The sequence below is a fragment of the Homarus americanus genome, unplaced genomic scaffold, assembly GCF_018991925.1.
Source record: "Homarus americanus isolate GMGI-L3 unplaced genomic scaffold, GMGI_Hamer_2.0 scaffold5589, whole genome shotgun sequence".
Lineage (NCBI taxonomy): Eukaryota > Metazoa > Arthropoda > Malacostraca > Decapoda > Nephropidae > Homarus > Homarus americanus.
This window is the reverse complement of record NW_024736650.1, coordinates 1,707,984-1,729,739: the sequence shown is the minus strand read 5'-3', so window position 1 is coordinate 1,729,739 and position 21,756 is coordinate 1,707,984. Positions and strand designations below refer to the sequence as shown.

At 41.2% G+C, this 21,756-nt stretch overlaps 2 protein-coding genes across 3 annotated transcripts in view; one reads left to right on the top strand and one right to left on the bottom strand.

Annotated features, from left to right (window-relative positions):
- LOC121872267 (neurofilament heavy polypeptide-like) overlaps nt 1-18,889 on the bottom strand; it is a 106,181-nt gene extending 87,292 nt beyond the window's left edge. Inside the window, exons 1-2 of one of the 2 annotated variants that reach the window (XM_042374932.1) lie at nt 18,779-18,889; nt 1,508-1,620 (exon numbers count right to left, since the gene is read on the bottom strand). In XM_042374932.1, the coding sequence (XP_042230866.1) occupies nt 1,508-1,612 (105 nt within the window). In that variant the 5' untranslated portion in view covers nt 1,613-1,620; nt 18,779-18,889. Of the gene's footprint in view, nt 1-1,507; nt 1,621-18,774 lie in introns of both variants that reach the window. The other variant, XM_042374933.1, reaches the window with a different exon arrangement.
- Nucleotides 10,829-13,587, top strand: LOC121872269. Its single transcript, XM_042374934.1, has 2 exons — nt 10,829-11,750; nt 13,336-13,587. Exons 1-2 carry the CDS (start codon nt 11,256-11,258, stop codon nt 13,357-13,359), a joined length of 519 nt encoding a protein of 172 aa, XP_042230868.1. The 5' UTR covers nt 10,829-11,255; the 3' UTR covers nt 13,360-13,587.
- Nucleotides 18,890-21,756: the final 2,867 nt, after the last annotated feature.

The window sequence follows — 21,756 nt, the reverse complement described above, 5'->3', positions numbered from 1 at the left end:
TGTTCTTATGTTAAAATTCTGTTATATTACAATGATATTCTATTCATACTGTGCTTGATATAATGCATTCACGGAAATGTAATATTTTTGCTGAAATTACGTACATATTACAGTGGAAAGTGGGATAAAATCGTGACGAAAACAATGACTTCCGCTTTCTTTCGTTCAAAAGATGTTACCGTAATCGCTTTTCGAATGGTTTAGTTAAAAACTGTTGTATTACAATAATATTCCCTCCTAATTGACTTGAATAAATACTTGAATGGAAATATACAATATTTTTGTTGAAACTACCCGCGTTTCAGTGTAAAGTGTCGTAATAATAAATGGTAAACAATTTGCCTTCGGCAGTCGTGTTTCAGGCACGGCGAGCCTCAGTTTATAGGACGTAGAGCGTTTTTACTGAAGGTTTTGTTGTTCCATTACCCTCAAAAACGTGGGTCGAACTATAAACGAGGAATATCATAAATAAACGATTTCTTGGTCAAAAAATCAGGGTAGACCTATAAACGAGGGGGGTTATAGACGAGTATATACGGTATGTTGTCACAGTTTGATTGCTCGTTTTAAAGTGGCGACCACGTGGTCTCTTGTTGTCGCTGTGCAGCTGTGGCGCTCACGCATGAGCACATACACACAAAAGCCAGCTAAAAAAAAAATTAGTTTTCGAAAAGTCTGGATTCTCGGGTGGTCCGGATTTCTGGCATCCGGATTTTTGGATTTTTACTGTATGTATGTTGTGTTGCCAAAGTAAGAGAAACAATTGAAAGCCTGTAATTGTGTATAAACGAGGCAAAAGGTCAGATTAGCAACCTGGGGGGACTTTGTCACAATTTTTTTTGTCATATGGCAGCAGGGTTTACCATTAGGCAACACATTATGCTTCCAATATCTTCCCAGGTGGTAGTACATCCCTGTTTGATAGCTGCCTACCACCCCCCCAACTCCCAAGTACAGTGTAAGTGTAGTAGGGGTCTTGACCATCAGCAGATTGGTGATCAATTACTGAAGACAGTAATAATAATTGTAAATAGTAATAACATGATAAAACAAGTGTCCTGTACATCATAGTGCCTACAAATCAGTGTTGTTTGCTTCATACTGCTAACCTCACTCCACTGCATCACACACAAATGCCACTTCATGCCCATTCTCAACTCTTCCTAGCCCCTGTGACACTAACCTGTGGTAAGCACATGTACAGTATTTTTATAACATTTTATCATGCATGACTATTTTGTAAGATTTTTTATATCTCCTCCCCCCACCCCCAAGTGTGTGGGGGTTGCTTATCTACTGTAGCCCAGTGCTTGGGGATTAATGAACAAATAATTGAAACTACAAGAATTTCTAAACTACCCTTTCCATTAATATTATCAAAAGCATATCATGGCACAATAGCATGACACTTTGCTTATAGTACAAATGTTCCAGTCATTCTCATGAAAGGTGGGCAGTGTGTGCATGAATTTAGTTACTGTACATTCATTCACACAACAAGACATACCTGCATTTTCACGAAGTAGGCTCTGGCTTTTTTCTTAAACGCTGTTTCGTTGGATTTTTTTAATGCCATCCAGTTGGATGTTTTTGATTTTGTTTTGGGTGCCATGGTTGAATCTGGAAAGTACAGTACAGGTATTGATAAATAACTGCAAAAACTTCTTTCTAGTCCACAAAATTAGAGGGTAGATAACATTATCAAGGAAATACATACAGCAGTGGATTGATCCTGAAATCCCATTGTATAACAGATGTGATCAAGCAACTCTGCATGTACAGTCAACCCTCACTTTACGCGGTTAATTCAACCAACGGCGGCCCGCGTAAAGCGAGAAACGCGTAAAGTGAACAACATAACATATGGGATTAATTGAAATAGAGACCGGACCGACCCCCAAACTCCACTTTTTCCCGACACAATACGTACGTTTTACTAAAAATAACATCTTAACTTTATGATGGTATTCACCCACACATAATATAGAAAGGAACAGTCAATAAACTGAAGGTTAGGTTAGAAAAAAAACAAGGTTGGGGTTAACACTTACGTTAGTAGAAGAGATGGGTCGGCGTACGGGAATGGAGGCTGGTTCCGAGGCAGAGGACAGGTTACTGGCCCTCAGGTGAGTCACCATCACTGTCATCCACACTTGTCAGGGCCTCCCTGACAAATCTCTCAAAGTCATCATCACTGTCTCTACCTCTGTCACTATCACTGGCTTGGGCTGGCTGTGGTGGGTTGCGGGCGAAGAACTCTGTTATGCTTTGCTGACGGCTGGTGTTTAAGTTGTCGTGATAAGCCTTGATGTAGGGCTCCATAGTCTGCAACAGCTGGGTGGTGAAGATTTCATACCTGTTTGCGTCAGGGTCGTCGGAAAGGAGGAGCTTGACTTTCTCGATACACTCGATGGCACCCCTAACATTACTATGGGATAAGCGGCGGTCTTCTTGGGATGACGCACCACCTGCCTCTTCACTGACGTCATCATCATCTACCATGTCGTCGGTAGTCACATCAGGATCCCTTATCACCTCCAGAATGTCATCGTTGGTGGTCTTGGAGAAGCCTGCAGCTGTAACACTGTGCGCAGCTTCTCTGGCAAGGTCCACTGCTACTGCAACAGTCTGAACCTCACCAGTCACAGATTGACTCTGCCTAACGGCCGGAATGCCTTGCAACACATGTCCCCATGCGTGACGAACAGTTGCTACAGACAGCTGATCCCATGCCTCCACCAAGAAGTCCACAGCTTTCTTGATGTTGAATATTCTCCAGAATTGTTTTAAAAGTACTTGTTGCTCTGCCAACTGTTGATCCTCGTCGTCTTCGCTCTTGCTATCGGTGGTGGTGTCACTCAGGTTACGCAACACTTCCCTGGTGTTGGTGTAGTCGTTCAGGAGCTTGAATTTTTTAGTAGAGAATGCAGCTTTTACATTACAGATTAACTCTTGGTCCATGGGCTGTAATATAGATACAGTGGGGTATGCTATAACGAACGGATCCTACTACGAATATTCCTATAACGAACGGTTTTACCTATAAAATTGAGAATGCTATAACGAACGAAACTCCTACAACGAACATTATTTAAAATTTTTATTTTTTTTTAATAATTTATTGTTTTTTATTACAAGTATTAATGATATTCTTTATTTCAGGGGTTTAGATGCATATTTATGCACTTTTTTACAATTTTTAAAATTGTATTATATTTTTCAGTGTTAAGTGGTTGTATTTGGGGGCCTGGAACGGATTAATCCTATAACGAACGAATGCTATAACGAACAAGGTTCCAGAACCAATTAGATTCGTTATAGCATGCCCCACTGTATAGTGTTGGGAGGAAGGAAGACCACTTTTACGTTGGGGTGACGATCTAACAGTAGGGGCGAGTGTCCTGGTGCGTTGTCCAGCAGCAACAAAATCTTGAATGGCACATTCTGTTGCTCACAGAATTTCTTCACATCGGGAACGAAAGTCATCAAACCAGGAGAGGGACAGTGTAGAGAACATCCACGCCTTACGTGCGGTCAGCCAGTGGACATTTAGCTTGGTCATGTCCATGCTCTTGTAGGCGTGCGGCTTGCGTGCTGTGTGGATCACCGATAACTTGAGCTTTCAGGTACTGGAGGCATTGGTGGTAAACAGGACGGTGATGCGCTCCTTCTGCAACTTCCGGCCCCGAACCTTGCTGGCATTCTTCACAACGAAGGTCTTGGAAGGTAGCTTTTTCCAAAAAAGACCAGATTTGTCCATGTTAAACACCTGGTCGTCGGTGTACTGTCCTTCCTCCATAATCTCACGTAAAAACGGAGGAAATTCCCTAGCCGCAACACGGTCAGCACTAGCTTCTTCACCACCAATGTTGATATTGGTGATCTTGTTCCTCTTCTTAAACCTCTGTAACCACCCAGAGGAAGCATTAAAGGGTTTGGGCTCTGTAATTCCCATCTTTCGTGACACTGCAGCATACAGTTCACGTGCGTACTCCTTAACTGAGCGCGTGTCCACCGCCATGTTCCGTCGCGCCTGACGCACCAAGTAGCTCACAAGTAATTTTTCCGTCTTGAGAAGCACCTGGTTGTGGAAATACTTGATCATAGAAGCACCTGTAGACTTTGTGATGTTCATGTGCTCCTTTATCTTGGCTGCATCCTTCTTAATTGTCCTGATCGTAGACTCGTTAACACCATGCTGGCGCGCGAGATCAACCTGTCTTGTTCCTTTCTCCAACTCTTGTATGATCTTATACTTAATTTCGTTGCTTAAGGAACGTCGTGTCTTCTTTGGCTTTGGGCGGCTGGGTCCAGGTAAGGAAAGGTTTCTCTCTGGGGGCGGTGGTCCGGCGGAAGCCATTTTACAGAACAATGGATGCACGATTACACGGTGTGGCCTGGAGGGATGAAACTGCCGCGGCTAGGTCAAGTGTCGTCTTTCCTCCCTCCCTCCCTTCCGCGGGTGGACACGTCATATTACTTTAAACCAATCACAGCTAGCAGCGGAGGGAGGTAAGGATGCATGGCCCAATTACAGTCCGATACATTATATGATGTCACTGATAACGCAACAAAGACACACACTGTGCAACCTACTCGCACCGCTTACACAACATGGCGGATGGCGGGAGGTTTGGATCCAAAAATGGCACGACTCGCCAGCCGCTCTCCACGTAAAGGGGTACACGCACCACGGAATGTGAGCATTCCGGTTTCGGCAGGGTACCGCGTAAGCGTGGAAACGCGGAATGTGGGACCGCGTAAAGCGAGGGTTGACTGTATACACATATCCTCCCCGACTTACGACGTGGTAGGGACCCAAATCCAGGTCGTAAGTTGGAAATGCAAAAAGTAATACATATAAAATCTAAAATGAAATTTAGTACAGTAAGAGTAATCAATAATGAAGAATGGATACAGTGTGACTGTGCACTTACCTTTAATGTAGTCAGCTGAATGCACACGGGGGCCCCCATAATTTTCTATTTACAGAATACATGGTTATCACGCCTAATTGGGACCGCGCTGAGTGCTTGATAACGAAAAACGCGGTAACAAAAGTACAGAACCTATGGGATTTATTCTAATTGGTTCCAGGCACCCAAGACCCAACCCCAATTTTCCCATTTTACGACCATTTAGACCCACTAAAGATATAGATAATGTTCTGGTAAGTATCAGAAACACACATAGGCATGGCTAGGTTTATTACAAAGTGATGAAAAGCGTACAATAAGGAAGAATACATTTGTTACTGGGTACGTTACTGTACATACAGACTTGAGCTGGACTTGAGGGAAGGGATTCCTAGGCTAGAGGGTATAGAGTTAGTGGTCACCACCCGGCACTAACTCTTCGAGTAACTCATCATCCTCTTGAAAACCCTCAAAGTCAGCTTGAGGTAGTACAGGTAGCTGAGGTGACTGTTGTTGTTGTTGAAAGAAGTCCGCAATTTGTCTCTGCCGCAATGTGTTGTGGTGATGGTTTAGCTGGTCAACATAAGGCTGGAGTGCTCTGCCTATGATACCGGACACACTTCACTTCACCGGCCGGGGGAGGGTGCTGTTCGATGAGGTGTTTCAACCATTCACTCAACTCAATGATCTCCCTGACTTTTGACATGCGCTGTGCGGCGGGTTCTGCTTCTGGGCTGTCTTCCTTCAAAATATCCTCAGCTGTAGGCATAACAATTCCAACATAGCCCGTATGTCGTCCTCTGTCGTCTCGTTGAACACTCGTCCTGCCACACGCCTTGCCTCCTCTGCCACCAACTCAACCCCTGCCTGGACAGACTGCGGTTCCCCTGGCACTTCCTGTCGTCGGTCCTCAGGCAAACCCTCTAACACATTTCTCCGGGCGTGGTTTACGGTCGCTGGCGTCACTGCATCCCAACACTCAACCATTAAGTCGATCGCTTTCTTGACATTAAATGCCCGCCAGTACTGCTTGACTTGCTGGTCCGCCTCTATTTCTACGCCACCCCCTCCTTCCTCCTCCTCTTCTTCACTGTCAACCAGCATCTGCACAGCATTTTCGTCCTTGGTTGCAAAGCGCATCCTCCTGAATTGTTTACGGGAGTAAGCAGCCTCGACACACAAGATTATTTCCATGTCCATCGGCTGGATGAGAGATGTCGTATTAGGGGGTAGAAATTCCACTCGTATGTTCGGATGTGCTGATCATAGTAGAGGAAAATGGCCGGGAGCGTTATCTAGCAATAAGAGAATGTTGAAGCAGATGTTTTGTGCCTCACAAAAGGCCTGGACCTCGGGAACGAAGAAGTTGTTAAACCAATCCAGTGACAGACTTCCCTGACATCCAGGCCTTCTTGCTTGTAAGCCAATTCACATTAAGCCTCGTCATATCTTGTCGTTTGTAGGCTCTGGGCTTCTTTGCTCGATGGATAACTGTCGGTTTCATCCTGCACGATCCAGTAGCATTAGTGGTGAACAAGACGGTGAAACGCTCCTTAATTGCCTTCCTGCCACGGACCTTGGCTGACGACTTGGTGATGAATATCCTCTTAGGCATGACCTTCCAATTGAACCCCGTCTTGTCGATATTAAAGATTTGGTCCTGGTTGTACTGACCCGTTGCGATGATGTCCCGTAGGATTTGAGGATATACCCTGGCACTGGCACGGTCACCACTTGCAGCCTCAGCCGAAATCTTCACATTCCTAACTTGGTGTCGTGACTTGAAGTTCTAAATCCAACCTTTAGAAGCGTTGAATGCAGGTGGGTTTGCCACTTCCCACTTCCTAGCGAGCTTCAAGTAAAGTTGTTTGGCGGTATCCATCAAATCTCTGGTCTCTACGGCCATGTTTCTTCTTCCTTGCTTCTGAACATACCGTACCAAAAGTTGCTCAGTTTTCGTCAGCAACTGATTAGGACACCTGCGGGCTTGGGCTAATGCGTTGGTTTGGGCTAGTTCCATGTGCTAGACAATATGATACTTCATCTTGTATATCCCCCTAATTGTGGAATCATTGATGATGTAAGTGAGGGTCACAGCTCGCTTCGATTTGCTGCCATCAATTTGCTTCACCACCTCCAACTTCTCGGCGTACGTCAGCGTCTTCCTCTTCTTTATTTGCCTCTGAGCAGCAGATCCAAGTACAGGGGCTGGTGGTGGGGGCATGTTGGGAGGGGCCTCAGCCATCACGGACAAGAATAGGGTACACACAAAAAAGAGTAATCCTTGGTTCCCGCGCACAAGTCACGGTTATCACGACTGCGGGGAATCGGGGTAGACGGACGCTTTCTGAAACTCCCCTTCTACCCCAGCTGTGGTGGAGGTGCGGGCCAATAAAAAACGAGCTTTGATGGCTGAAAAATCCCGGCCAATGAAAACAGCTCACTCGTGTGATGAAGTTGTGGGCTGATGCGCAGTTCGATGCGCAAACGAGGCATGTGTGAATGCTTGTGTTTGTACAACCGCTTTCAAGTTTTCTTACCTCCATCCATTTTCATCCAGAAAATGTGTTATTGTCAATTTGTAGGTGAAAGGTTTTATCCCCAATAGATTTAGGTGAAGCAAGGGGGTAACAATACACCTGGAGGCAACTGCGTGATAACTAAATTCTCGGCCTGAAAAATGCGCTATAACAGCAGGTGTGCAGATTTTGATGGAGGCGTGATAACAAAAATCGCGATGACCAAGTGCGCTATAACCAAGGAATGACTGTATATATATGCAAGGAAATCACTGTAGGTGCGCGTGATCCAGGTATATGCTGATAACCACAAGGAAACAAGAAAACACGAAGTTCCCAAGCGCTTTCGTGTAATTGGGAACTTAGTGTTTTCTTTTTTCCTTGTGGTTATCAGCATATACCTGGATCACACGCACCTACAGTGATTTACTTGGATATATATATATATATATATATATATATATATATATATATATATATATATATATATATATATATATATATATATATATATATATATATATATATATATATATATATATATATATATATATACAGTTGTACCCCACTTAACGCGGTCAATAGAACCCAGAGGGTCCCGTGTTAAGTGAAATCCGCGTTAAGTGAACAACAGAACATATGGGATTAATTCCAATAGAAACCGGCCCGACCCCCAAACTCCACTTTTTGAAGACACATAACTATGTTGTAGTAAAAATAACATCTTAATTTTATGATGGTACATGCACACAATTAATACTTAAGAGAAATAGAGAAATACAGTCGCCAAGTTAATGTCCATTCAAATAATGGACTCAACTCCCTCCCCCTCTTCTCACACTACACTGCTGGCTCTTCCCTCTCTGAGAAATTTTTGGGGGAAAACTACTAAATTTTAATAAATAATACCTCAAACTAAAGTTAGGATAATACAATTGACATTGCTGGATTCCTTGTAAGACCAGGAATATTTTGAATATAAATGTCATATATTTTGCACAAAAGATAACATAGTTACTCAGAGAAAACATTTTATCTAAAATTTGTATGTCTAATGCAAAATATATGATGTTTATATTCAAAATGATCATCAAATTATAAGAATTCCAGCAATGTAAATTATATTCTGACCGGGTAATTTGTATGAATTTTATGAGCTAAAACAAATATCTTCAGTTAATAAAAAAAAAATATTCTTCACGACACTATCTGTCAATCAAAGTACCCCACCTTGCCTCCCCCCTCTTCCAACCGCGCGGTCAGTCCCAACCCTCCCCCCCACCAATCCTCCCTTCAAGAGATGTTGGGTGAAAAAAATAAATTTTAACATTTTGTATTAAATAATACCTCAGATTAAAGTTAGGATAATATAATTGACATTGCTGGATTCCTTGTAAGACCAGGAATATTTTGAATATAAATGTCATATATTTTGCACAAAAGATAACATATTTACTCAGAAAACATTTTATTTAAAATTTGTATGTCTTATGCAAAATATATGATGTTTATATTCAAAATTATCATCAAATTATAAGAATTCCAGCAATGTAAATTATATTCTGACCGGGTAATTTGTATGAATTTTATAAGCTAAAACAGGCAGTCAGGCAGGGTGGCGGGTGGGGCAAATCTAAAAATAGCGTCTGGAGCCGGACACTCACCGCGGACACTCACCGCGGACACTCACCGCGGACACTCACCGCGTATATGTGGAAAAAATCCGTGTTAAGTGAAAGTTCAGCTCTGGCGAGGCACCGCGTATATGATAAAACGCGTTAAGTGAAACCGCGTTAGGCGGGGTAATACTGTATATATATATATGTATATATATATATATATATATATATATATATATATATATATATATATATATATATATATATATATATATATATATATATATATATATATATATATATATATATATATATATATATATATATATATATATATATATGTAGATCCACAATGAGAACATGAATAAGATAAATCTTGATAAAATCACACGGGAAAAAGGGAAACGGAGCACCTAAGCTTTCGTCTTTATTCAAGGCATCTTCAGAGGCAACTGGATTACATGGACAGAGAGAGGCTTAAATATACAGGGTGCTTTGAAAACCTTGGGTCTAGATGTAGGATAGTTATTTAGTGGGGCCCCTTATTTTTGACCTGACCTGACTAGTCACATCGCCCCCTTCTCTTAAGCTCCTCTACATGTGTGTTGGTGTTGGTATTAGTGGATGACATCATTATGACCTGACCTGGATTTGGGTCCCTAACCCAGTCGTATGTCGGGGAGCAGCTGTATATATATATGTGTGTGTGTGTGTGGCCATTTCGTCACCACTGAATTTACCCCTTTTGTCACCGCGTTCATTTCCATCACCATTTCAAGGGCAAAACACACAGTCTATATTCAGTTTAGAAAATACTGGAATAATTATCTATAAGTAATCACCAATTTGCTACTCAAAACATGCATAGTCTACATTCAGTTTAGAAAATACTGTTATATTGACACTTGAAAGGTGCTAATAATAAATATATTTAATTCCCAGTTTTTATAATTTGAAGATTATGAATTAACCTATCCAGTGTAGCAGTAGTACAGACTTTTCTGCTAGAGTAATCTTTTCGTTTTGTTATCTTCCTTTGAAAAAAGTATTTTTAAAAATTCATAGGGAATTTGGCACCCCCGTTACCTTGGCGCCTGCCCCTTCTGCCACCCACTAGGTACGTCCCTGGTGTGTGTGCGTTAAAATTTGGGCTCCTTGTGATAGATTTGCCGCTCCTTCCAAGTTGCCGCGCCTTCGTGTAAAAGGTTGTTGGCAACTCTGCAGTTCACTCTGTCCCTGTGGCTCCTCCCCTGAGCGTACCTCCCCTCGAACTGCCCGTATGTTTATAAATTTGTTCAGTTAAACAATGATTTGCGATACATCTAGCCTTGACAAACTGTAGGTAATTGTCTATTGTGTTATATGTTTAGTGTTATTTGTTTCTGTTTGCTAGAAAACAAAGAAATGATAGATAGGATTCATCCGAATGCAACTTTTCTCCTTGACTTCAACAGTTCGTAATACGTACATATTTTAACATTTTTAGCATCCTCTTTGAAGTGATAATGCCTTGAAATCATATGCATTTTTATGTTCTTAATTTTTAACATTATTATTGAGAAGAACGGGTCTAATTATAAATTATGAACATATTAGTATGATAAATGCAGAGGTAAACGAACACCTTTTTATGGACCAATCAGCTACAGTACTTTTAAGCGTAGAAAGGGAGCGTGGCTTCTGGGCCAAGCTAGTGTAAAGTGAGTACAGTATAGTACTGATGTTTTTAAGCAAATTGACAAGTTAAAGCCTAAAGTCACCAGTAGGGTGGTCCCGAAATGGGGGTTAAAATTTTTTTTTCAGAATATGATCACAACCACCCTGCCCTTTTATAAGAACTACCAAAATAATATAACCCAAACAATTTCAACCAAATTGAGGGATGTTTAGGGGTGCCACCAGCCAGGGGCACAACTTGACACAACTTACTTAATATATATATATATTATATAATGGCAGATTGTTGACATGTTGTGCAGGTGTCTGTATTCTGTCAATCCATGAATGAGCTTAGGTCTATCTGTGAGTGCCACATATCCAATTGGACTTATAGAGAATTTTTTTGTCACTTCTTTGTACTCATTATCAAGCTCAACATCCTAGACTCTACAAACTGGATGTTGGGTGTGAGTTTGTGTTACCTATTGTCCCTAAATTATATATCATATAATACTAATAATAGTAATGGTTTCTCTTTTTAGATGGCTAGTACTAGTGGTAGTGGCACAAAGCCAAAGACAAGGAAAGACAATGAAGTATGGTTGATTGGGCCAACTGCACACGCTTTGACTGGTCTAAAACTGCCTTCTACTGGGGAAGTTATGAGTTTGTTCTTTCAAATTCACAAAGTCAACAAAGCAACCATCAAAGAGAGTGCCAAGGAAGTGATCAAGCAAGTACTCCCATTTTGGGAAATGGCAAGAATACCAACTTGCTCAGAAATTCATGCCCGAGAAAGAGTTGAAAAAATGTTTGTGAAATGGAAAAGCCTTCAAAAAGCTGCCAAGAGGAGAAGCCAAGCTCAGCAAATAAAGGAAGAAGTTTTCAAAGAACAATTAAGTAAACTATTTGACATTGCTCATGCAAATGCTTTGACAATGATCAAAATTGAAGAAGATCGGCAATTCCTTCTAGCACAACGAGAGGGAAGGAAAGGATACTTGGGTAGAGTTGATAAAGAACTAGCAGCAAAAGAAGTCCGCTTGGCAATACGAAAAGAAGAAGAACGTGCTCGCTTTTCAAAAGCTTTGGCACAGAAAACAAAAGAAGATGAAAAACAAGGAATGAATCTGCCATTCTCATCATCATCTGAGTCTGAGGAACAAGTAAATTCTTCAGCGTCAGAGTGTTCTCCTCCCAAAAAATCAAAACCTGGGAAACCACGTGCAAAAAACATAATGTCCCCTGTTCTGGCCAAAGCACTAGATCGCACCAAGATTAGTGATCGTGATGCTGTGCATTTGATTGCTGCAGCAGCTCAAACTTTAGGTCACAACGTGGAAGACATAGCAGTCAACCGGAAGACAATTCGACAATCAAGAATGAAGTTGAGAGTTCAGTCTTTTAAGTCTGCCAAAGAACAATTTATACTTAATCTTGATCCAACAATCCCTCTTGTTGTTCATTGGGATGGAAAGCTACTTCCTGAAACAGCTGGTGGTAAAGAAACTTATGATCGATTGCCAATCATTGTGTCCTATGAAGAGAATGAACAATTGCTGAATGTATCAAAGTTGCCCAATGGAACTGGTGAAGCGATGGCTAATGCTGTGGTTGAAGTGGTCAAAGATTGGAAATTAAAAGACTATATAGTGGCAATGTCTTTTGACACTACAAGCAGCAACACTGGACGCCACACTGGGGCCTGTAAGCTCATCGAAATTAAACTGGAGAAAAATCTCCTATGGTTGCCATGCCGTCATCATGTGCATGAGGTTGTGATCGGTGGAGTATTTGACCGTGTAATGGGTCCATCAACTGGGCCAGATATACTTGTTTTTAAGAGATTTCAAGCATTTTGGCCCAACATTGTGCAGAGTGACTACAGTACAGCTGCCACTGATCAAGAAATGGATTTGGTTGTGACTGAAAATCGAGAAGGTCTGCTGAAAAATGCATTGAGCTTCCTTAATGATAATCAGCCACGGGAAGACTATAGAGAATTACTCGAATTGGTTGTTATATTCCTGGGAGGAACTCCACACCGCAAGATATCTTTCAGGAAGCCTGGGGCCATGCACAGAGCCAGGTGGATGGCAAAGCTGTTGTATTCCTTCAAAATATGGATGTTCCGGTCACAATTCAAGTTGACAGCCCGAGAAGTCAAAGGACTCGGTAGGGTGGTTCGATTTGCTGTCCTTGTATACTTTAAAGCATGGTTCCTGGCTACTTTGCCAGTTCAAGCTCCAGCAAATGACCTGCTCTTCCTGAAGAAGATTTCTGACTACACAAAAGTTGACAAGGAGGTTTCAGAAGAGGCTTGCCGCAAATTTTCAATCATCTGTGGTACCTCAATGAAGAAGTTGTTGGCTTTGCCTTCTTTGATATGAATGTTGGTGATGAAACAAAGCAGAGGATGGTGGACAGTCTAAAAAAGGCTCAAAATGGTAACCGCATGAAGGCAGTGGTTAAGCCTCAAGACGTGAATGACATTCACCTTGAAGATTTTGTGTCTTCTGCAACAAGTAAATTTTTTGACATGCTCAATCTGCCAACTGACTTTCTACAGTTGTCCCCATCTTTGTGGCAAACTAATGCAGGTTATTGCAAAGCACAAAAGAAGCTCAAGACAATGAAAGTGGTTAACGATGTGGCTGAGAGAGGTGTGGCACTCATCCAAGATTACATCCATGTAATAACAAAGGATGAGGAACAACGCCAATTTCTACTCCAGGTGGTCAGTGATCATCGAAAGAACTTTCCAAACTCTCTAAAAAGGACTGTAATAGAGGCACTCAAGAAGAATGACCTGTGTTGCTAAATTTCATTGATTTTGCTGTATTACAACTATTAACACCTAACTGTATTGATATTGACTATGTATTGTATACGATTTACACATTTACCGGTACTTGTTCAATATAAAAATTAGATAGTCTTTGTGGCACCTCTAAATTTTATCCAAATTTTTAAAAAAATGACAGATCATTGTTTTAATAGTATACACACACTTAGACAGGGTGGTCGTTGAAATTTAAACCAAAAAAAAATTCGGGACCACCCTAGTCACCAGGTCCCGCTGAGATATTTACCAGAGTATTTGCCCTTAGCAAATTTGTTTCACATGTCATTAAAAAATGGTGTAGTGCCAGAATCCTGGATAGTGAATGTGATATTTCAAGAAGGGAGATAGAACACTATCATCTAACTACTGTCCAATCACTTTAACATCAATTGTAGGCAAATTGCTGGAAGAAGTATTTAAAAAAAAAAAATTAAAATCACCTGGAGAAGCACAAGTTACGAATGTGAATCATGGTTCATTGATCAAGTTCTACAAACATAAACTCATAAAATTCGTCCTTCATACCAATTAAACCCTCGGTATTCACTCATTCACACTCTTCGTATTTCATTGAACCAAAAGAGACATAAAACAAATTTCAAACTCATTCCTGAACCTCTAGTCAGCGACTTGTTTGAAATGTGCCGAGTTAGTAATGTGTAGACTGATTTGGTTATTTAAGATGGGCCGAGTTGGTTATTTGAGATGGGCTGAGTTGGAAATGTGCCGAGTTGGAGCCTGTGTGTGTGTGTGGGTACGAACTGTCTCGTAATTGGTTACGAGTTGTCTTATAATCGAGTACGACTTGACATGTTCTGATGGGTACAATTTGCTTGAGTACGAGATGTCCAGCACCGCCTAACCTAACCTGACCAACCAAAGAAAGCTACCTAACCTTACCCAACTTTCTAGCCAGAGGGTTCCACCCCCCAGAACCACCCACCATATTGAACAGAAAGTACTAATTTTGATAGGTAGTGTAGATTTTGCCGTGACCTGCACTGTTCATACAAACACTATTTTACTGAGTGCACTCTGCTCTGACCGGTTGGTTAATATTGATGACTGACCCTCTAAAGAGTTATTTGTTTTGCCGTATACTGTACCCCTTTTCTCTACATTCATCGGTCATTTTTCGTTATTCACCCATCACCTTTTTACGATCTTTGTTTCTTACCATTTATTAGATTTCATTGAGAAACAAAAGAATATACTTGAATTTAAAGGCGCATTTCAAAAATATACGCGATATTCACGATTTATTAGTTGTAAAACTCACAAATTTTTCTAAGTCCCAATTTGATGTTATGGTGACACGCAGCATCGCTCTCGTTTGTTTCTTTGTGTGTTCGTTAGCCTTGATTCATGGGTGGATGGAAAATACATAACTCAGCTCATTCGTTGCTTCTATTTTGAAAACAATGAATCAATTATGGTTAACCTTTCATATCTGCCCCAAGATAAATGTCAGAATCATATAAAACAGCAAGAAAACTAACAAAAAAATGTATGGTCAATTTATAGTATCACACCGGTCTATATTTTGATATTAAAAATAGGTTTTTCCTATGTAATTTGATGAGTTTTGAACAAATTTGATATTAATTTCCACCGGAAATCATGTGTTATGTAGATAGCCACACCCGAACCCACCCAACAATCAAAACGGAAGAAGTTGGATTCTTTACATCAACCAACCAGGCTAAAACTTAACCTAACCCACGGTGGGGGGGGGGGGTAGCGTGAGCAGTCAGACCACCTCCGCCATAAGTAAACAAATCATGGCAACACTTGTGACAGAGCGAAAGTAATAATCTTGAAAAATTAATATCTCGGTTATCCTTAAATTCCGGTGGAAATATCATAGAAGAAAAATATCTTAGAATTGTGTAAACATTACGAGATGCATATTTTTAATAAGGAAATAAAGACCAGTGTGATAATATAAATTTACTAAATATATTTTTCATGTGAAAAAAGTGATGGGTGGATAACGAAAAATTAACCATTCATCAGTGGGTACTGATATGATAATCACTTCTTGTGCAAATGATCAGGTCAGGTTCAAGAAGGGTGTGATAACTCAAAGACGACTCCTTTCCGACAAAAATGATGGTCAAATTCAAATTAATCACACCAAATACCATGGGGGAAAACCTAGATTTCTGGTCAAAAAACAATTGGTAACTGGTAGTGAAACTGCAATTTTACCGCCATAATTAAGCACTAGCCCCAAAAATAAATGTGATGTTCGTTCAAATCACAATGAAAAACTTAAAAAATATTTTAGCAATAGAATTCCCTGTTGGGCATAAAATGAACTTTTTCCAAAATTCTTGGTAAATTTGCACTTCCACCTCCCACTCTGTTAGAAAATAAAAAATACACTGTATCTCATTGGGACCAGATGACTTATTAGGCTTTAGTTTGTCTATTTGCTTACTAACATCGTTACTAGTCACTACTATCTTGCTTAATTTATTTTCTTCACTATCTCTGGATAGAGTCGGTGCCTCGGGTATCATAATTAAATTTTCGGTGGTGAAAACTGTTGAAAAATATTTATTCAGATTATTGCTCATTTGTCCGTCGTTATAAGTTAGCTCGCCGGTATCTGACTCTATTGGTCCAATCTTTTCTCGTGTTTTAGTTTTATACATTTGATAGAATCCCTTGGGATTTGACTTCGCCTCCCTTGCTATCCTCAGCTCATTATTCCTCGTTGCTTTTCTTATCTCGGTCTTAACCCTACCGGCCAATACCTTATAATAATCTCGGAGGTAAACTTCGCCACGATTTATCCTCCTACCCTTGACCTGTTCTTTAAATAATTATTTATCCATTTAGGATCATTGTTGTTTGATCTGAGTTTTTTGTATGGTATGTTCTGCCTTTGTGCATTAAGTAACTCATTATTTAAATTGTCGTGGAACTCGGCAACCTCAGATCTCGTTATCAGGTCAGTCTCAACCTTCACATCATGTGAGGTCATGTAGTTCACCCCCAAGCGTGAGACCCCTTCTCTCAACTGCCTCTTCAAACTATCGAAGTTTGCCCTTCTGAAATCTGGGACTTTTGTGGAATTTTCCTTACGGCTGCCCTGAAAATCTAACTAGAATCTAATTTCTTTGTGATCGCTGTTTGCAAGTTCGTTCCCTACCTCGACATTACAAATGAGGTTTTCTCTGTTCAACAGAACTAAATCGAGTATACAGTATTATTACCCCGGGTGGGTTCGGTTATATGTTGACTTAGGAAACAGTCCTGGATCATTTCAAGAAAATCCTGATTCTGAGTTACCCGTAAGGTCAATCCAATCTATTTGGCTAAAGTTAAAATCGTCTACTATACAGACTTAGCTGTGTATGGAAGCCCTGTGCATTTCATCCCAAATAAGTCGCTCATTAACTCCATCAAGATTGGGAGGTCTATATATTACTCCTGTGATTAATTTTCCCTACCGTCGATTAATTCTATCCAAATTGTTTCTGTATTCCGCTCAGTTTTTATTTCCTTATTTATTTCACACTTCAGATTATCCGACATAGATTGCTTCTCCGCCTCCTTTCCTAATATGCCTATCGGTATGGAATAATTTGTAACCTGCAATTTGGTATTCGACAGGTAACTCACGTGAGTCGAGGTTTATCCATGTTTTGGTGAATGCTATTATATCGACTTTTTCGGTACATACCAAGGCCTTAATATCATCCATTTTGTTTCTCATACTTCTCCTGTTTGCGTAGTAGACATTTAAGTTAGTCGTGTTCTGAGTCCTCTCTTTGTCGCGTTTAGGTTTTAACTCCCTGTCTAATTTAGTTTTGTCATCATTCCTAACACTATTTCCCTGTAACCTTTCACTTTGTTTACCCGCTCCCACTGCAGTCTCCTTCACCCCCATGCTCATATGTTCCCCTAGCAGTTTAAAGACTTTGATATCTTTTGAACTGCCCAAAAGGGAGACCCAGCCAGGGTTGCCACCCCATCCTTTGACAGGTGCACCCCATCCCTAGCATAAAGGTCCACAATGGAAAAGTGGACAAGGTTGATTTTAATATATGAATAGCAGTGTTTTTAAAAAGTGTTTATTTGACCTTAACTTTAACAAATTAAGAGTAAATACGTCTGCTCTCTCTCTTTCTCTCCTTAAATAGGAAGAGCGTGAATATTGGGTGACACACATCGTTACGTTTTTATGCATGTCTATATTTTGTTGACTAATGACCATTTTAAACGTTTACATCGCCCAGTTTATAAATTGAAACTGCCAAATCTATTAGCCTGAAATCTGTAAATTGCAATAAAGTTATTCTAAGCCACAGTGTGAAATATGTACTTGTAGTGCAATGTTTGGGTGGTCCGACTAATTACCCAAATGTAGCCAAATATAGCCGCAATGAAGTCAAATAATGGTCCTACATGAATAAATCGGACTGCTAATCACTTCTCGACTAGTATTTGGTGTCAGAAAGTCACAAAAAATTGGAAAACTTACTTTAATCCGAGTTAATAGATCGCTTGCATGTACCGACGGAGCGAGGAATTACCGAAATGTAGCCGCAATGAATTCAAATGATGGTCGTACAAGCGTAATTCGGGCTGTGAATCACTTCTCGATTATTATTTGGTGTCAAAGTAAAAAAAAAATTGGTAAACTTAATTTAATCTGAGTTGTGTTGGGTTAGGTTAGGTTAGGTTAGATTAGATTAGGTTAGGTACATGCACTTGATCTATTAACTCAGATTAAATTAAGTTTACCAATTTTTTGTGACTGTGACACCAAATACTAGTCGAGAAGTGATTGGCAGTCCGATTTATTCATCTAGGACCATTATTTGACTTCATTCCGGCTATATTTGGCTACATTTGGGTAATTAGTCGGACCCATGTTTGGGTGATGGAATAGCATACTTATGTATCTGTAATGGGATGCAACCATTTTAAAGCCTGCATTACATTTCCCTATTTCACTGCACTTTCCTTCAAAATTTACATAATTTTTGTTTTGTAATCATAGATAAAGCTAAAATTCATGGTATATATACAAACAGGTATGGGTCATCTCTTGAATTGGATGTAAGTAATCTTGGGTACGACTTATCTCGTGAGTTGGGTATGATTTATCTTGGCTACGATTTGACTTGGGTACGAGATGATCCTAACCCACCTGGGAGTATAAGTACTGTACATAGATGAAAAAATATACAGTACTGTACCTACCAGTAATGGTGCAGCAGCGACACGTGTTCTCAACCTTAATGTTTACCACAGTAAGGAAGGATCGTCTCTGTCCGAATGCGATACTTAATTATTAAAGATGACTTCACTTATGATTTTACATACAAAAATATCGTAATTATCATTTATTTTAGTGCTTCACTCTATTTAATGTCAATATCATGAAAAATGTCCGACAAAAAGATGAATTCTCTTTCTAGTTTGGTGTCAAGATATCACAGAAAAACCGAACATTACAAACCAAGGCACGAACGCATAAGAAGCTCGGGATGCGTCATGCGTAATTGCAATATTTGCAAACAACATATAGGCTGAGATCTTGCACGCTAATGATAAACTGCAATTCGGGGATAACATAAATAAATAGTATATTCTTCTAGAATCTAGATTCATGTGCAACTTCCGTACTCCAAAATAGTAAATTACAAATTGAATGTGCAAATAAACACATTATAGTCCAGTAGATAAACTCATAATATAGGCACCTGACCGTAAAGATGCGTACTAATGCATCTTTTTTTTTCTTCATAAAATGAGTTGGGCATTAGTAGTTTATTAAAATATGGGTGCCACTTCTGTCCAGTACTGCTGAGCATTTTTTTATGGCACCCCTCCCCTCCAACCTCCTTAGGCTGAATTGGGTCAGATTTTACTTACTTTTATACTTTTATCCTCTTCGCCACTCATCGGCTTGTTAGCCGCTTGGGCGATCGGTCACGTCTTATAAGAAGGTCGTTCAGATATCTAGACGGTCCGTCCCTCGTGACGATCTTCAGGAGTGAAGTGCTTCCCCATCTGGAGTACTGTCACCCCATCTGGTCCCCGAGATATGCTAGGGACTGTCAGTTGGTTGAAAATGTTCAAAGGAGGGCCACCAAGCTGGTGCCTGCACTTCGGCATCTCAGCTACCCTGCGAGATTGGAGCGCCTGAACTTGCCTAGCTTATACTACAGACGGGCAAGGGGGGACCTAGTTGAGGTTTATAAGCATCTCAGGGGGCACTACTCAGTTGAGTGTCCTTACTTGGAGCTGGCGGACGCTCGCCCCACAAGGGGTCACAGCTCAAGATTGAAGAAGCCGCAAGTCCGGAAAACCGTGAGGGCAAACTTTTTCGGAGTGAGGGTTGTAAACTCTTGGAACAATCTACCAGAGAGTGTTGTGACGGCACCGAGTGTGAGCTCTTTCAAGAGAAGACTTGACCAACACTGGAGCGGGTTCAGGTACATTCAGGAGCCGGTGCATGCCCAGTATTTGCCAACAGTGCGTGACAGAGACGTGACCGATCGCCCGGGCGGCTAGCGAGCCGACCTTTTGGTGAAGAATATAAAGGAAAAGAGTCGTGACCGATCGCCCAAGCGGCTAACAAGCCGATCAGTGGCGAAGAGGATAAAAGTAAAAGTCTTCACCAAAAGATAGCTTTTTTTACTTTTATTTTTATCCTCCTTCGCCACTGATCGGCTTGTTAGCCGCTTTGGGCGATCGGTCACGTCTTTCATTTATAATTCTTCACCAAAAGATCGGCCTCGTAGCCGCCCGGCGATCGGTCACGTCTCTGTCACGCACTGTTGGCAACATTGGGCATGCACCGGCTCCTGAATGTACCTGAACCCGCTCCAGTGTGGTCAAGTCTTTTTTGAAAGAGCCTCACACTCGGTGCCGTCACAACACTCTCTGGTAGATTGTTCCAAGAGTTTACAACCCTCACTCCGAAAAGTTTGCCCTCACGGTTTTCTGGACTTGCGGCTTCTTCAATCTTGAGCTGTGACCCCTTGTGGGGCGAGCGTCCACCAGCTCCAAGTAAGGACAATCAACTGAGTAGTGCCCCCTGAGATGCTTATACACCCCAACTAGGTCCCCTTGCCCGTCTGTAGTATAAGCCAGGCAAGTTCAGGCGCTCCAATCTCTCAGGTAGCTGAGGTGCCGAAGTGCAGGCACCAGTCTGGTGGCCCTCCTTGAACATTTTCAACCAACTGACAGTCCCTAGCATATCCGGGGACCAGATGGGGTGACAGTACCCAGATGGGGGAAGCACTTCACCCTGAAGATCGTTACGAGGACGGACCGTCTAGATATCTGAACGACCTTCTTATAAGACCCAATAATTTATTTGCCTGATTTTCTTCTCACAATGGCCTGAGAACTTCAGCTCATTGTCAACATACACACCTAGGTCCTTCTCACACACAGTCTCAACTAGTGCAGTTTCTTCATCCTGTTGGGACATATGATACGCCTCCTTACTGTTGGTACGCCCCAGGTGCATCCTCTACACTTCTGTGACATTGAATCTCAGCAGCCATTTCTTCTGACCATTCCTGGAGCCCACAGAGGTCCTTCTGCAGCTCTTCAGTCCGCTTGGTTCTAATTTCCCGAAATAACTTGGCGTCATCGGCAAACATTTGTATGGAGGAGGTAGCAGTCAGGCATGTCATTTATGAAACAAACAAACAACAGCGGGCCCAATACACTGCCCCTGTGGTACTACTCACTTGTTACAGGTACAGATGATGATTTCGTGCCATTAATCACCACACACTGCTTGCGGTCATGTAGAAAGTCTCTATCCACGCTAGGACATTTCCGAATTCCGTACCCTTCCAGTTTGATTTTCAGCCTTTGTGGGTACACTGTCGAAAGCCTTGGCAAAATCTAGGTAAATATTGTCGATATTACCACCCCATTCCAGAATATGGGTCCAAATATCCAATACCTTGAGCAATTGTGTTAAGCAAGAGCGCCCCATAAAACCGTGTTGGCAATCTTTACAAGGTTGTTTCGTAGTAGATGTTCCATTGCGGCATCTCTGATAATACTCTCAAGTACTTTACATATTATGCTGGTCAGGCTCACTGGTCTATAGTTGTTCGTGGAGGACGATCGCCCTTCTTGGAAGATAGACTCACATAAGCCACTTTCCATCCACTGGGGACCATTTGTTTATCCAGGCATTTAAAAAACAG

Excerpts from the sequence above, each read along its gene's own strand:
- LOC121872269 (XM_042374934.1), top strand. The coding sequence starts at position 11,256 with ATGGCTAGTACTAGTGGTAGTGGCACAAAGCCAAAGACAAGGAAAGAC. Across the intron at positions 11,751-13,335 it reads AAGAACTAGCAGCAAAAGAA|GCTCAAGACAATGAAAGTGG; the intron begins GTCCGCTTGGCA and ends AGCACAAAAGAA.